Genomic DNA, 13,326 nt, shown 5'->3' with positions numbered 1-13,326 from the left:
GGATGAAGAGCCTGAGGCTCAGGAGGATGGGGCCTCATGCTGCTTGGCTGTCGGGTGACTCACTTCACAAGGGCCATCCTCTGCCTCCTCTCCTGCCTCTGGGCTCATGACACCTCCTTTTCCTCCTAACATTTGGCAGTCCTGGGCCAGGATGAGTCAGCGTCAGGGAGGAACCAGAGGCTGGTGGAGCAGTGCAAAGACCCAGGATGGCATCACCTGCTCTGGATTTTAGTTCCAAGTTCTGCCCCAAAAGTGGAACCTGAAGGTTCCCTCATCCTCCCAGGGCATTTCTGTGAGAGGGAGGTTGGGGTCTCTGCTCTCTTACATCTTTCCTGCTTAGCCTGGCTCTGGGGTCACAACTGGCTGGCTTTGAATTCTAGCTCCTCCTGTATTGAGATTCAAGTCTGCTCCTCTCCAGGGTGCAGCGTTCCCAGGTGGGAAATGGGAAGAGGGACAGTACCCACCTTAGGGGACCGGCATGAGGGATAAATGAGGTGACCATATGGAGCCCTTGGCACAGTGCATGCCACACAGTGAGCTCTGAGTAAATGGTGGTTAATACAAATAATCATAGTGATTATTATTTGCAGGCATAGTAGATGACTTTCTGGTCCTGCAGTATTGGATTTTCCCAAGATAAATGGGAAAGGCATCCTCAGGCAAGGCATCAATCTTTCTCGAGTTAGGAGGTAAACTTAGATTTCATTCAAGTTTTCCATCCCATCTAGCCCCATGACTGGCACTCAGTAGGTGGTCAAGAAATGTAAATTTCTTACTTCCAAAGGCATCTCACCCCTTCCTCAGATTTAAGACCCAAAGTCAAAGACCAATACTGGAGCCAAGTTCACCATCCACCTCCCCACTTGGAGCCATCCCTGGGGTTGGCACCTTGAGCCCTTCTACCAGCTCGTCCCTCCTTCTGTGCCCGTGATGGGGCTTGGTCAGCATCCAGGGATTCATACACTGAAGGGGGTCACCAGTTTGGCTCCCAGAGCAGGCAGAAGATTCCCATCCGGGGAGAAAGGTGGAGTCAGTGGGGACAAGAAAGGTGCAAGAAGTGGGGACAAGAAAGATAGGCCCCTCCCCACCCAGAAGAAGGCAGGACTCCTTCGAGCTGAGAAAGGCCCAGAACAGACAGGCTGGTGTCCAGAGAGGGGAGCCGGCACAGCCTTTCCCCGCAAGGACTGGCTGAAAGCAGAGCCCCAGGCCCTAATACGTTTCCTTCCCCTGGAAAAAGATGTGGGACTTCACCTGCAGAACGCGGCCGGAGCGGGGCTCAATCACGCGCAGTTTCTTGTCCTTGCAGGTGGTGGTGAGCAGGCTGCCGTCGGTGTTGAAGGACATGCAGAGAATCACGTCTGAGTGGCAGTCTATCATCTTCACTGGCTCACCCACGTCCAGGTTCCAGATGAGGACCTGGGAGGGTGGTCATGCAGGAGGTGGGCTTAGCCCTGCAGCTGCTGGCACAGGCGGCTGTCCCCACCTGTACCCCATGACCCTGGGAAAGATGCCCCATGCAGGGTCGGATGTGCTGGGATGCAGGACGGTGATGGTGGGTTCTGTAACAGAGGCTGATGCGTCCCTGCTGTGGATGTGTAATCCACTGCTAGCCTTGGATAGATCCCAGCCCAAGCTCAGTATTTGCTTTTGGCAAGAAGGGTGAGGGCTCCTGACCAGGTTCCAGTGAATGTCACACCTCTTTTGAGGGCATGCCTGGGGGTAGGGATGGACTCCATTCTCTCCCCTCCATCAGCTTCTTTTTCCTACTAGGAGGGCAGTGGCCACATCTTGGTTAGGAAGTGATCAGGTGGAAAGTGTGGGCAAGCAGTGGGCATTCTTCTCCAGTGTATCAGTGCCAGATAAGGCAGTAAGGATGCCTGCAGCCTCTGTGGGCCCCAGAAGATGCTCAGCCGTAAGTGTTGAGTGAATAAATGAATGAATGGGAGAATGAATGGGTGTGATAAGATTGCTTAACAGGCTGGGCAAAGTAACAGTGCTCCCTACAGGCCCCCAAAGATGCCCTTCTCTCTCCCTCCACCACCCTGATGAGTTGGTTCTGGCCACAGTGCCCACTAGCTGCCCACCTTGTAGTCATAGCCGGCACTGAACAGGATGTTGTTGGTGGTGGGGTGCCACTCCACCAGCCCCACACGCCGGCTGTGCCCGTGCAGCTCCAGGAGAGCTTCCGTCATGTTCCGCTTCAGCCCGCCCTCGGGGATTTCCCAGATCCGCACCTGCAGAGGGGACCGAGGGCCGCGGCTGGGTGGGCAGGGCCTGCAGAAGCCCCCGCTGCCCTCCTCCTCCAATGCTAGGCTTTCCGAGATCTGCCTAGTGAGGTGCTTCCTAGCCAGGAGCGTGGGCAGAGCCTGAGGCCGGGAGGTAGGGGGCAGGGTGTGGTTAGAGAGAACAGAGACCATTTCCTCTGCGCCTCTGGGAAGGTTTCCTCCAAGAAGTCTCTGAAGACCTTGGCAACTATTATTACTGGCAGGTCATTACTGCTATGGTCTAGCCAGGCCCCGATGACCACACATTGAGCAGCTTTTAGCAAGGGCCGAATTAAAAGCCTATTTCTGCTTCCCTTCCTATACCCTTCAGAGGGCCTTCAGCTCCAGTGCTTCTGTTTGTAGCACATGCCCTGTTCCTCACTCTGCTGCCCACCCAGGATGGACACTTGAGCAGAGGGAAACCCAGCTGGGAGGCCTTGAGTCTCTCCTGAAAGACGGTGAACTAAAGGGCAGAGACTGACGAGATGCTGAAGCCTGGCCTGAAAGGATACAGAGCCTGGGTGCAGCCATTATCAGTCAAGGATGCTGATAAAGACAATCTGCAGAGAGGCAGAGGGGATCACAGATAGAAGCAGAGAGAAGCGACCATGCGGTCCCAGAGAGATAGAAACTGAGCAGTTTCTCTGCGATTCTTTGCATAACCTCTTGATTATTTACAGTAACACTGGTGGGCTTCTGTTTCTCAAGTCAAACATACTCTGCAGTTTCAACTGTTCCACCTGTAAATGGGGCAGAAAAATCTTGGCCTTGCCTATTGGTAGAATAAAATAAGAGACTGGTTGTAAATGTTTGTAAACTATAAAGCGCTCTAAAGACCAATGAAGTCATAGTTCTTCATAATTGTTATTATCAGCATCATTAATGTTATTTATTATGATCTAACTGGGTGGAGAGAAAAAAGCACATGTGACTACAGCTTAGGACACTTTTAAAACAAATCTTTTGAACATCTGAACTCCACCCTTGCTAGTTAAGGAGAAAAACAGGAAAAACAGCCTTGAGATACCATTTATAATCTTCTAAAATGGCCAACTGAAAGGGGAAAAAAAAGCCAGTGTCGCCAAGATTATACTGGAACTTGTTGATTCCATTGGTGTTGATAGTCTTACAAATCAGAGAAAGTCTTTTTTGGAACCAATTTGGCAATCTTTAATAGAAACAATAAAGATGTTTGTATTAAATTCTCTGACCTAGTAATTTCACTCTTAAAATTCAACATAAGCAAAAATCTCCATGCGTGAAGATGTTCATTACAACACAGAAAATTCAGAAACACTCTCAGTGACCAACAACAGGAACAATTTCATATGTCATAGTAATATGGAAGGTGAGCCACTGGATGAAAATTCTGAAGGGTATGAATAAATATGAAAAGTGTGTTCAAGAAAGCCAAAGACAGGGGAACAGGGCTGGGAACTGGGGGTGCCCTGAAGGGAATTCCTCTGTGGGTTTCCTTTCTTGGTGCTTTACCTCAGGCTATGGAAATGAGTATTTCCCACGTGTGTGTTCCCCCCAAAATCCGGCTCCGCACACGTAGACCGTGGGAGACTCCAGGGTAAGAAAGGCAGGTCCCATCAAGGACCTGGCATCACCCTTAGGTGCACCACTCTCAGTTACAAAAACAGGTTTAACGTTTCCCATCCTCCCTGTAACAATCTCCTTGGGTTGCTCCAAGTCTCTAGTGATGCCCAACGTGCCACGAAGTCCTGCGGGAGTGGGGGCAGCCTGGTGGCAGGAGCCTGGGGAAGGAGGTGACGTAAAGGGGGCTGGCATGACCCATGGTCTTTCCTTGACAGCCCTGTGCAAGGGCCTTCAGAGAGGAGGTCTCATCTGGAAATGGCAGGGACGGGGGAGTGGGGACCAGGTAGGTGACGCACTAGTCCCCAATCAGACATACGTTCTTCTTGTTCCCAAAGGTACCAGAGGAAGGTGACCCCTGAAGAGCAGAGAATAATGCTTGGGTTACACACACACATACACACACACACACACACACACAGCATCCCTGCCTCCCTGCCGCCGCATTGTTTTCTTTTTTGCCCAGAGATGTTATAATGCATTTACTTCTGCAGCTTGCTTTTCTCATGTAACAGGACACAGAGGGCCTCTTTTCACACCAGTACAAATAGATCTACCTTATCTTTTTAAGTGGCCAGAGGGCAGCTGTTGGGTGCCTGTGCCATGATGGGTTTAATCAACTTCTGTTAACAGACATCTGGGCTCTGCCCACTTTTCTGGTACCATTCACTCCACAATGATCAGGCCTGTTATACAAGTTTGTGCAGAGCTGTGAGTGTTCCTGCAGCCCACGTGCCTAGAAGTGTTTTACTTTTTAAGTTACGGTGCAAGTGTCCTCAAAAGCTGTCCCAGTTTTCACCAGCAGAGTCTGAGAGTGTTTCTTTACCTATGTCCTTAAAGCTATACCTTCAAAAACAGGGTTTTGCCCATCGGATCAAAAATGCCATCTCCCAGCTGTTCAGATTTGCATGTCTTTGATTCTAAGAAAAACTGAGGGTTTTTTTTTTTTTTTTCTGTGTTGATAGGCTACTCTTGTTTGCACTTGAGCTGGAAGCTCTAGAAGCTTTCAGACTCAAGGGAAGGAAACTTTAAGGGACAGAAAGATAGGCCAGTGGATCTTGTCTACAGACACCTTACACTGTATCCTGAGGACAGCAGACAAGCAGGTACACACATGAGCGCATGTCATTCAGTGTGTTAAGTGTTGGCTGAGGCAGGAGGGTGGCCTCTGGCCTTTGAGAAAACCTTTGAAACAGAAAGTTGAGCCTCATCTTTCTACACACACATCCAATAAGCCAAGGCCTAAGTACCACTGGGATGGGCACTGAACTCACCTCGTGCCTGTTGTTCTTTTTTTTTTTTTTTTTGCTATGCCCATGGCATGCAGAAGTTCCTGGGCTAGGGGTTGAACCCAAGCCACAGCAGTGACAATGCCAAGTCCCTAACCACTAGGCCACCCAGGAACTTCAACCCCATGCCTGCTCTTGAGTAGCACCCAGTGGGACCACATGGCAGAGAACTCACAGGAGCACAGAGCTGGGGGAGCCTGAATCCAGTCTTGGGGGTGATGAGGTGGGAGGGCCCTGGAGGCACAGGGTTCGAAGAGAGGACATTGACCCACATTTGAAAAGATAGGTTGGGAAGGTGGGGAAGGATGAGGAGATAGAACAATGACCCCCATGTGTGGGTTTGGGCATAGAGGGTGGAGAAGTTGCAAATGGGTCAGCCTTGCTGGTGGGAGCAGCCTGGCAGGTGGCAGAGGAGGCCAGGGGCTGTGTGTGATACACCTGGCCACTGAGGCCCAAGGCGCCCTGCTTGGGGTAAGTCTCAGAAGCAAACCGTCTTCCAGAACAGCATAACTCCTGAGAAGCCAGCTAACCAAGGCATCCCTGGGCTGCTTTACCTACAGGATAATACAGAGACACAGGGGGCGCTGTGAAGGGAGGGTCCACTCAGGCTCCAATCCCACGGACCAGGTGGATGACCTTGGCCAAGCCAGTCAACTTCTCTGAGGCTCAGACTCCTGGTCTAGACAATGAACTGAGAGGTACACACCTTTTAGAGGTATGCGGGTTGAAGTAATCTGGACTTCAGGGTCCTTGTGAGTCTGCGGCTTTTCTGGTCACATAGGCTGCTTTGCTGGTGTGCCAGCTCTGCCTAGGAACCAAGGGGCTAAGCCAAGGGCATGGGGAGGGCAGGTGGTGTCTGTGCTCAGGCTCAGTCCCTGGACTGGATCCAAGTCTGGAGGCATGAGGGGCTGCAGGGGGGAAGCCAAGCACTGTTTTCACCAATAACTGCTAGAGTAGGGTCTCGGATGGAAAATGTCCCACAGAGAAGGAGAGAGGCAGCTTGCCTCATAACCCCATTTGATGCCAGTCACTTTCTCCCTGGGCCCCAGTTTCCTCTTCTGCACATGGAGACATTATTAGTTAATCTTCCCACCTTCTCTGCTTTTGACATCGTTGAATGATATCACTGAAGGGAATAGACGAGCTCTGCTTGATCCACCACTACAGCTCACAGTTGACAGCACGTGCAACAGGAGCTCAGAGGAGGAGCTGGCGTTCACAGTGGGCCTAAGTAGTTGGAAAAGGAATTCTGATCCCTAAGTATTCAAGGGATTTGTTGGAAACAAAGGGTGGATGGGAGTGGGAGGAGCACTGCAGATTTGCTCTGAGGTGGCTCTGGGAGGTTACTTCAATTCAACAGGAAACCCAACAAGGCCTGCCAAACCGGATTTCTGGAAGGAAGGGGAGGAGAAAAGTGGCAAAAGTGCTTTCTCCAGAAAGCCAGCTGTGCCTGGGACTGTCCCTTTCATAGGTCCTTAGGTCACAGCCCTGTTTAGTTAAACTCCATTACAATCAATCAGACCAAATTTCCATAGCCCCTCCCCGTGTCACAATGTTGGACACCAGGGGCCAGTCCTTGGTCTCAAGCAGCTCACGGACTTGTGGGGAGACAGCAGACAAGGCGAAGACAAGGCTAAGGCAAAGCAGCTATTAAGGATAGTTTATAAAGCTACAAAACCAAGGGTCCCTGTGCACAGGGGAGAGAGCAGCTGGCCAAGAAAGTGAGAGCTTTGTGGTCTGACAAGCTCCATTTGAAGTGAAGCTCTGACCTCATCAGCTGTGTGACTTCAGCCAACTTACTTAGCCTCTCTGAACCTGAGTCTTCTCATCTGTAAGAATAATTATACCTACAATTAGAGTTGTTATGAAGACTAAATAAAGGAAAAAATGTACCTTACCAAACAGATTAGTAAGCACTCAGTAATACAATGCTTGCTTAACGTTAATAAAGCATTATATACAAGTTTTCTATAGGTCAAATTTTAGATGTGATTTCTCTTATTTTTTAAATTACAGTTGATTTCTATTGGACAGCAAAGTAACCCGGTCACATAGAGATGTGATTTCTATTTTTCACATGTGCTTTGTTGTCCCCCTGTGTTGTCAATGAATATGGTATGAAGTCTGTCTCCATTTTATGAAATGCAAATAAATTCCCTGTTCAAAATCAATATGTGGGAGTTCCCTTCGTGGCTCAGCAGTTAATGAACCCAACTAGGATCCATGAGGATGCAGGTTCCAGCCCTGGCCTCGCTCCGTGTGTTAAGGATCCAGTGTTGCCGTGAGCTGTAGGTCACAGATGCAGCTAGGATCTGGCGTGGCTGTGGCTGTGGCTGTGGTGTAGGCCGGCAGTTGCAGCTCTGATTCAACTCCTAGCCTGGGAACCTCCCTGTGCCACAGGCGCAGCCTTAAAAAAAAAAAGTAAAATCATTATGTGATTATGTGGCTGGGTCTCTCTGCTTTCTATTACACTGAGGATGGTGGCTGCTAGTGACTTAGGGTCAGGGCCTCGCAAGGGCCTGCTCAGCCGCTCTGACAATACTACTGCTGAGGGAAAAAACACTCTGGTCAGGGGAACTGCTTGTCATATAGCTACGCAGACAGTTCTTATCTCCATTTATGGAAGAGCTGGAGTTCACAGTGGTCCTAAGTACCTGGGAGAAGATATGGATTCCAACTCATTATTTACTTAAAAACAACTCAACAGCTCTGTTTGGAGTACTGTAAGGAAGGAAAGGCAGGTAGAAGATATAGTTTGTGCCCTCTGAGAGCATCGAATTTAGCTGTACTATGTTCCACAGTCACTGGCCTAGGCTTTCCATCCAATCACTCCATAGATACATGGCCTGGAGCTGAGATCAGAGCAACTCTCATGTCTCCTGCAGTGAGAAGAAAAGTCTTGTCCAGAGAGTCTTGGAACACCCACCTCCTCATTTCTTGCCAAATTATTCTGTTCACTGCTAGAAACTGAGTTTATTGCCACTCACTTAAACAAGAGGTAGACCCTCAGAGTCTACCTTAGTGTTGATATCTTCTGATTACCCAATTGTTCCCCAACATGGGGAACAAATCACTCAAAAGAGGAGTTCCCCTTGTGGCTCAGCGAGTAAAGAAACAGAGTAGTATCCATGAGGATGTGGGTTCAATCCCTGGCCTCGCTCAAGGGTTAAGAATCTGGCATTGCTATAAGCTTCGGTGTGGGTGGCAGATGCGGCTCGGATCTGGTGTTGCTGTGGCTGTGGTGTAGGCCAGCAGCTGTAGCTCTGATTCAACCCCTGGCCTGGGAACCTCCATATGCCATGGGTGCAGCCCTAAAAACAAACAAACAAACAAAAATAAAAACAAAAAACAAAAAAAACCTCAAAAGAGAGGGAGGTGAGAGAGGCCCAAAAGGAAGCACAATTGAGCATCTACTGCTGAGGTGGTTGATAGAGAATTAAATGAAATAGTAAACGTGAGGCTGGACACATGAAAGGATATGTGCCACCTATTATTATTAATATTGACAACTATCATTACACAGGTAAGGAAATGAAGCACAGAGAGGTTAGGAAATGTGCCTAGGTTGCATAGCTAAGAATGGAGGAGGTGGAATTCAAACTCGGGATTTGAATCAGGCTAACTGCCCTGTTTCTCTCTTCTGCACCCCTGCCCCAGCCCAATCCCTTCTTTCTCCCCTGGATGGAATCTGACAACCTGGAAAGGGCATTTCCTTCATGCTCATCTATTCCAGAAAAGACTTGCCACTCCCTGGTCCCAAGTATCTAAAAATCACCCTATTTGGGGCACAAACAACCTGGCAGACCTCCCATTGGATGGTCAGCTTCTCCATACAGGGGTGGGGTCTTTAATTTCACTGTCCTATCTTTAGGGTGAGGAATAGTGCCTGGCACACACTAGGCACCTTAGACGTACTTGTTAAATGAATGAGCCAATGGAAGAAGCTGAAAAGCCCAGAAACCTTCTTACCATCAGCAGGTTCAACAACGACTCGCCTGTAAGGAAGCAGGCTACCCCTTGCTCTGGCTGGTGGCAAGAGGGAGAGATGGCAAGTCACCCTTCTAGTCCTGATGTGGAAGGGGAACCAGGTGGGATTTCTTTCTTGGCTTTTGAGGCTCAGCATTCAGCTTAGTCTTTAGTCTTTGTGGTTGTTGTTGCTTTTTAAGACCACACTCGTGGCACATGGAAGTTCCCAGGCTGGGGGTTGAATTGGAGCTGCAGCTGCCAGCCTGTGCCACAGCTCACAGCAATGCTGGATCCTTCACCCACTGAGTGAGATCAGGGATTGAAACCACATCCTCATGGATGCTAGTCGGATTCGTTTTTGCTGCACCACAACAGGAACTTCAGCTTAGTCTTTTTTTGGAAACCAGGGGTGGAAGGCCTATTTGGGGCCTCAAGGAGCAAAGAGACATAGTGGAAAGAGCTCTGGGTCTCTCCCTCCCAGCCCTCTGGCCAGCCCTCACTGGGGCAAATTATCTAAACTCTTGGTTATGGAGGTCTTAGTAGCCAAGAAACAGTATATTCATTTCATTCTCATGATATGGTCCCCATTTTACAGCAGGGCAACCTATGCCCAGAGAGGTAAAGAAGTGGGTTTCAAGATCACAGATCAGGGAACTGGCAGAGCCAGATCCTGGGCTTATGGCCTCCAGAGCCCGGCTGCCTGATGAGTGAGCCACACCTCCACATGGTGGTGGCTCCGCAGCTGCCAGGTCCTTGGTGAGACCTCTCGGTGCTGCTGTCCTTCCATCTCTCAAAGAAGTGTGTTGCTTCCTTCCAGCTCCAAGAGGTTATTGGTTCTCAAGCTTGTGTGTGTGTGTGTGTGTGTGTGTGTGTGTGTGTGTAGGAGGGGTGGTGGGTGGCTTCCGGCTGCTTCCAGCAGGGCTGACATCCTGTCCCAGCCCATCCCCAGCTCCTCAGGAAGGAGCATCCCCTCTCCTGGGGGGTGAGGGCAGCCGCTGGACGGAGGAGCAGAGGAAGAGAAGGCAAAGGAAAGGTGCGGAGATGAGCCCACGGGGAGAGGGGCCTGCCTCCCTCCCCTCTCCTGGGATCACTCCCTCCTGTCCTTGAGATGTCAGAGCCTCTCTCTGTGGCTGCTGGAGAGGGGCTGGGAGCATGAGGCTTGGAAACCCATAGCGCCCTTCCCTGCCGCCTGCCAGCCGCCCTCCCTAGCTGCGGCAGAAGCTATAAAAAGCACAGCCCTTCAACAATAGGTGACATCACCCAGCAGCGGAAAGAACTGGATTCTTCCAGATGCCAGGGAGAGTTACAGCCCCCACCCCTCCCTCAGGACGGAAGCCCCTTGGGAAAGGGCTGGGGTATGTATGTTCCCTGGATCCCTGGAAGGGTGGGGTTAGACTCCTGAGGACCGCCTCACCCTGTGGGGGAGGGGAGGCCCATCCTGAGGGATGTGGGGGATGGACTTCGCTGGAGATTTTTCAAGGGAAGGGGGAGAAGGGAAAAGAGCTGGGGTGGGGGGCGGGGGAGGCTGGCTAGATCCCTTCAGTGTCCTCTGAACGTTGTGAGACAAGCAGAGGGCGGCGGAGGAGTGGCAGTGGGTGTACAAGGCCCGCAGGAGACATGGGTCAGGCCTGCCCTGAACAGCATATCTCTCTGGGGCCCCTCTCGGTAGTTCCCTCCCCAGCCCGTGTGCCGCACAGTGCCTGGCACAGAGCCGGCGTGCCGACTGACCTCTGAACCTTGGCTCTGGATGTCATGTCTGATATTCAATAAGCTGACTGTTTGGTCTGGAGCTGGTTGAGGGAGGCCTGCTCCTGGAGGGGGCTTCAATTGAGGCGGGAAGGTCAGAGCAGCCCTGGCAGCATGAGTGGTCTCCTCACCCCTCCCTGGAGGCTGCTGGCTCCTCTGCCTTTACAGCCCACCCCTCCTGGACCTGGCCGAGGATGTCCCGCTCTGTGTGCCCTTGGTGCCCGCCAGGGCTTTGCATGGAGAGCACACACAGATGGAAGCACCGAGTATTTGATGGAGCTGAACTGCCAGTCCTTTGCGACTCTGAGCCTTGGTTTCCTCACTGGGAACTAGGGCTGTAGATGAGGTGCTCAGAACGCTGGCTGGGAGCCAGGAGACCTGGTTTCCAGCCCTGTCTGGGACGTGACTCCCTGTGGGACCTTGGGCAGGGGCTTCCCCTGGGCCCTCAGTGTGCCCTTCGCCAGGAAGGACTTGACTCCAGCCTTGGGGCGGGGGGCTGTTGACTCCAATGCCAAGAGGCTTAGCTCAGAGGCTGAGGAGGGGCAGAGACCTGAGGGGCAAAGTGCGGGCTCTGGGCTGCCACTTCTGGGCAACTGGACTGGCAGCCAGAGCAAGAGCTTCGTTCCTCTCTGGTCTGGGGACTTAATCCCCTGCCCTCTGGATCAGCAGCCCCGGGCCAGCCCATCCTGTGCCACCAAGCCTGATGTCCTTTCTCTTTACACCCACCCCCTTCCACACACACAAGCCACACCCCTCCCCTGGGAGCTCCCCTTCTCTCTGCTGAGCCACATTCCAGCACGTGCCTGGCCAGCCTGAGCTCCACCCTCTCCGCAAAGTCCCTGGGACCCCTAGATCCAGCTGCTCCTCTTCCCTGAACCCTGGACCATGTCATGTCTCCATACTGACTCTGTGGTGTTCTGGCTTATGTTCAGATGGCTTGAGAAGCACAAGTCTCATTTCAATGTTTGGCGCCTCACCCCAGCATCCCAAGCCTTCTCCTTTTACTCCTAACCTCCCTTTGCAGCCTCCTTCCTGGCCACCATCCCAGGGCTCCAACCACACCAGATGACATCCGTCTTCCAAACACGCCATGTGAACTCTGCCATCACGGTCTGAAAGTTCCTGTTGCCCCCGAATTCCTACGTTAAAATCCTAATCCCCAAGGGGATGATATTAGGAGGTGGGGCCGTCAGGGGATGATGGATCATGAGGGTGGAGCCCTGTGAATTAGGGCTCCATAGCCTTTTCCTGTCATGTGAGGACACAATGAGAAGAGGGCTCTCACCTCAATGGTGTCCACTGATCTCAGACTTCCAGCCTCCAGAACCAGGAGCCCTACATTTCTGTTGTTCAAAAGCCACCCTGACTGTGGTACTTTGTTACAGCAGCCCAAGTACACTAAGACATCCTCCCTCAGGGCCTTTGCCTATGCCCTCTTCCTGGGCCTCCTCAAACCTTTTCTCTGCTGTCAAAGTCCTGCTTCACCAAGGTCCATCCAGCCTTCTGACCCTCGCTACTCTGCCTGCACCTCAGCCAAAAGGAATCCTTCTCTCCTCCCTGGGCACATGGGCCTCTGTTTGACCTAATGCGGATGCAGCTACCTCACTCTGCGTTGAGACCAGGAGGCATAGTGCTGGGCACAGACCTCCTCTCATCAGCATAGCAACTGCCAAAGGGCTGCACCATTATAAGTGCTGTATAGAGAGGAGCAACACTGAGGCTCAGAGAGGGTACATAACACACTCTTGGGTCATCCAGCTAGTACATGGTGAAACTGAAACTCAATTCCAGGTCCACCAGAGTCCACAATCACACTGTCTTGGAAGCCCAGCATCCGGGGTGGGCACACTGTGGTCCAGTGTGCCTTAAACTGGGGACAGCTGTTTGGCTCGTGTGGCCAGAGCTGGGCCTTGTGCTTTCCTTGAGCACAGAACATGGCTGTCTGGTTTATCAGCTGGGGTCCTGGAGCACGTGGCACCTGACATAGGTGAAATGACGGGCTGAGCTAGAATCGGGCAGGGCCATGAGGCCCAGTGACCTCTCCACCCCTTCCACCCTCGCCCTGATTCAGGAAGAAGTTTTCCCCCCTGAGGTGGAGCCAGAGCAGCCAGCCACTCTGAGAGCCCGGCCTAACCTGTCCACCCAGAGCAAGCTGGATGCTGCCCTTCTCTTCCAGCAGGCTCCCCTGGAAAGATACGAGACAATGGAGGGATCTGAGGCTGCTGTCATGGGCTCTCCATAGATTGATATCATCGTGAGACTGCACAGAGCAGAAGGAGCTCGGGCTGTGGGGCCAGCAGCCCTCCTCTGCTCCCCAGTTCCGTGATGTGTCCCCAGCCCTCAGCTTGGGGTGGCAGTGCCTGTCACATAGGGTGGCAATGAGAGCTAACTGGTAGTGTCGTATCCAGCCCAGAGTGGGTGGAGGAGCTCAGTGTAAAGCAGCCCCAGAGTTTCAGGGGTGT

General features: G+C 51.9%; 1 protein-coding gene across 12 annotated transcripts in view; it reads right to left on the bottom strand.

The window, feature by feature from the left end:
• The window catches only part of CORO2B (coronin 2B), a 143,382-nt gene that overhangs the window by 13,137 nt on the left and 116,919 nt on the right, over positions 1-13,326 (bottom strand). For all 12 annotated transcript variants that reach the window (XM_084979341.1, XM_084979345.1, XM_003121757.6 and 9 more), the window contains 2 exons: positions 2,085-2,234; positions 1,252-1,416 (listed from right to left, as the gene is read on the bottom strand). In XM_084979341.1, coding sequence (XP_084835467.1) covers positions 1,252-1,416; positions 2,085-2,234 — 315 coding nt within the window. The remainder of the gene's footprint in view (positions 1-1,251; positions 1,417-2,084; positions 2,235-13,326) is intronic.

The sequence above is a fragment of the Sus scrofa genome, chromosome 1 (genome assembly GCF_054392235.1).
Source record: "Sus scrofa isolate SSC_HxYL_T2T_F1_AM1 chromosome 1, Sscrofa_HxYL_maternal_Yorkshire_Landrace_v2.0, whole genome shotgun sequence".
NCBI lineage: Eukaryota > Metazoa > Chordata > Mammalia > Artiodactyla > Suidae > Sus > Sus scrofa.
Note: the sequence above shows the minus strand (reverse complement) of the source record. Positions and strands in the feature narration are given on the sequence as shown.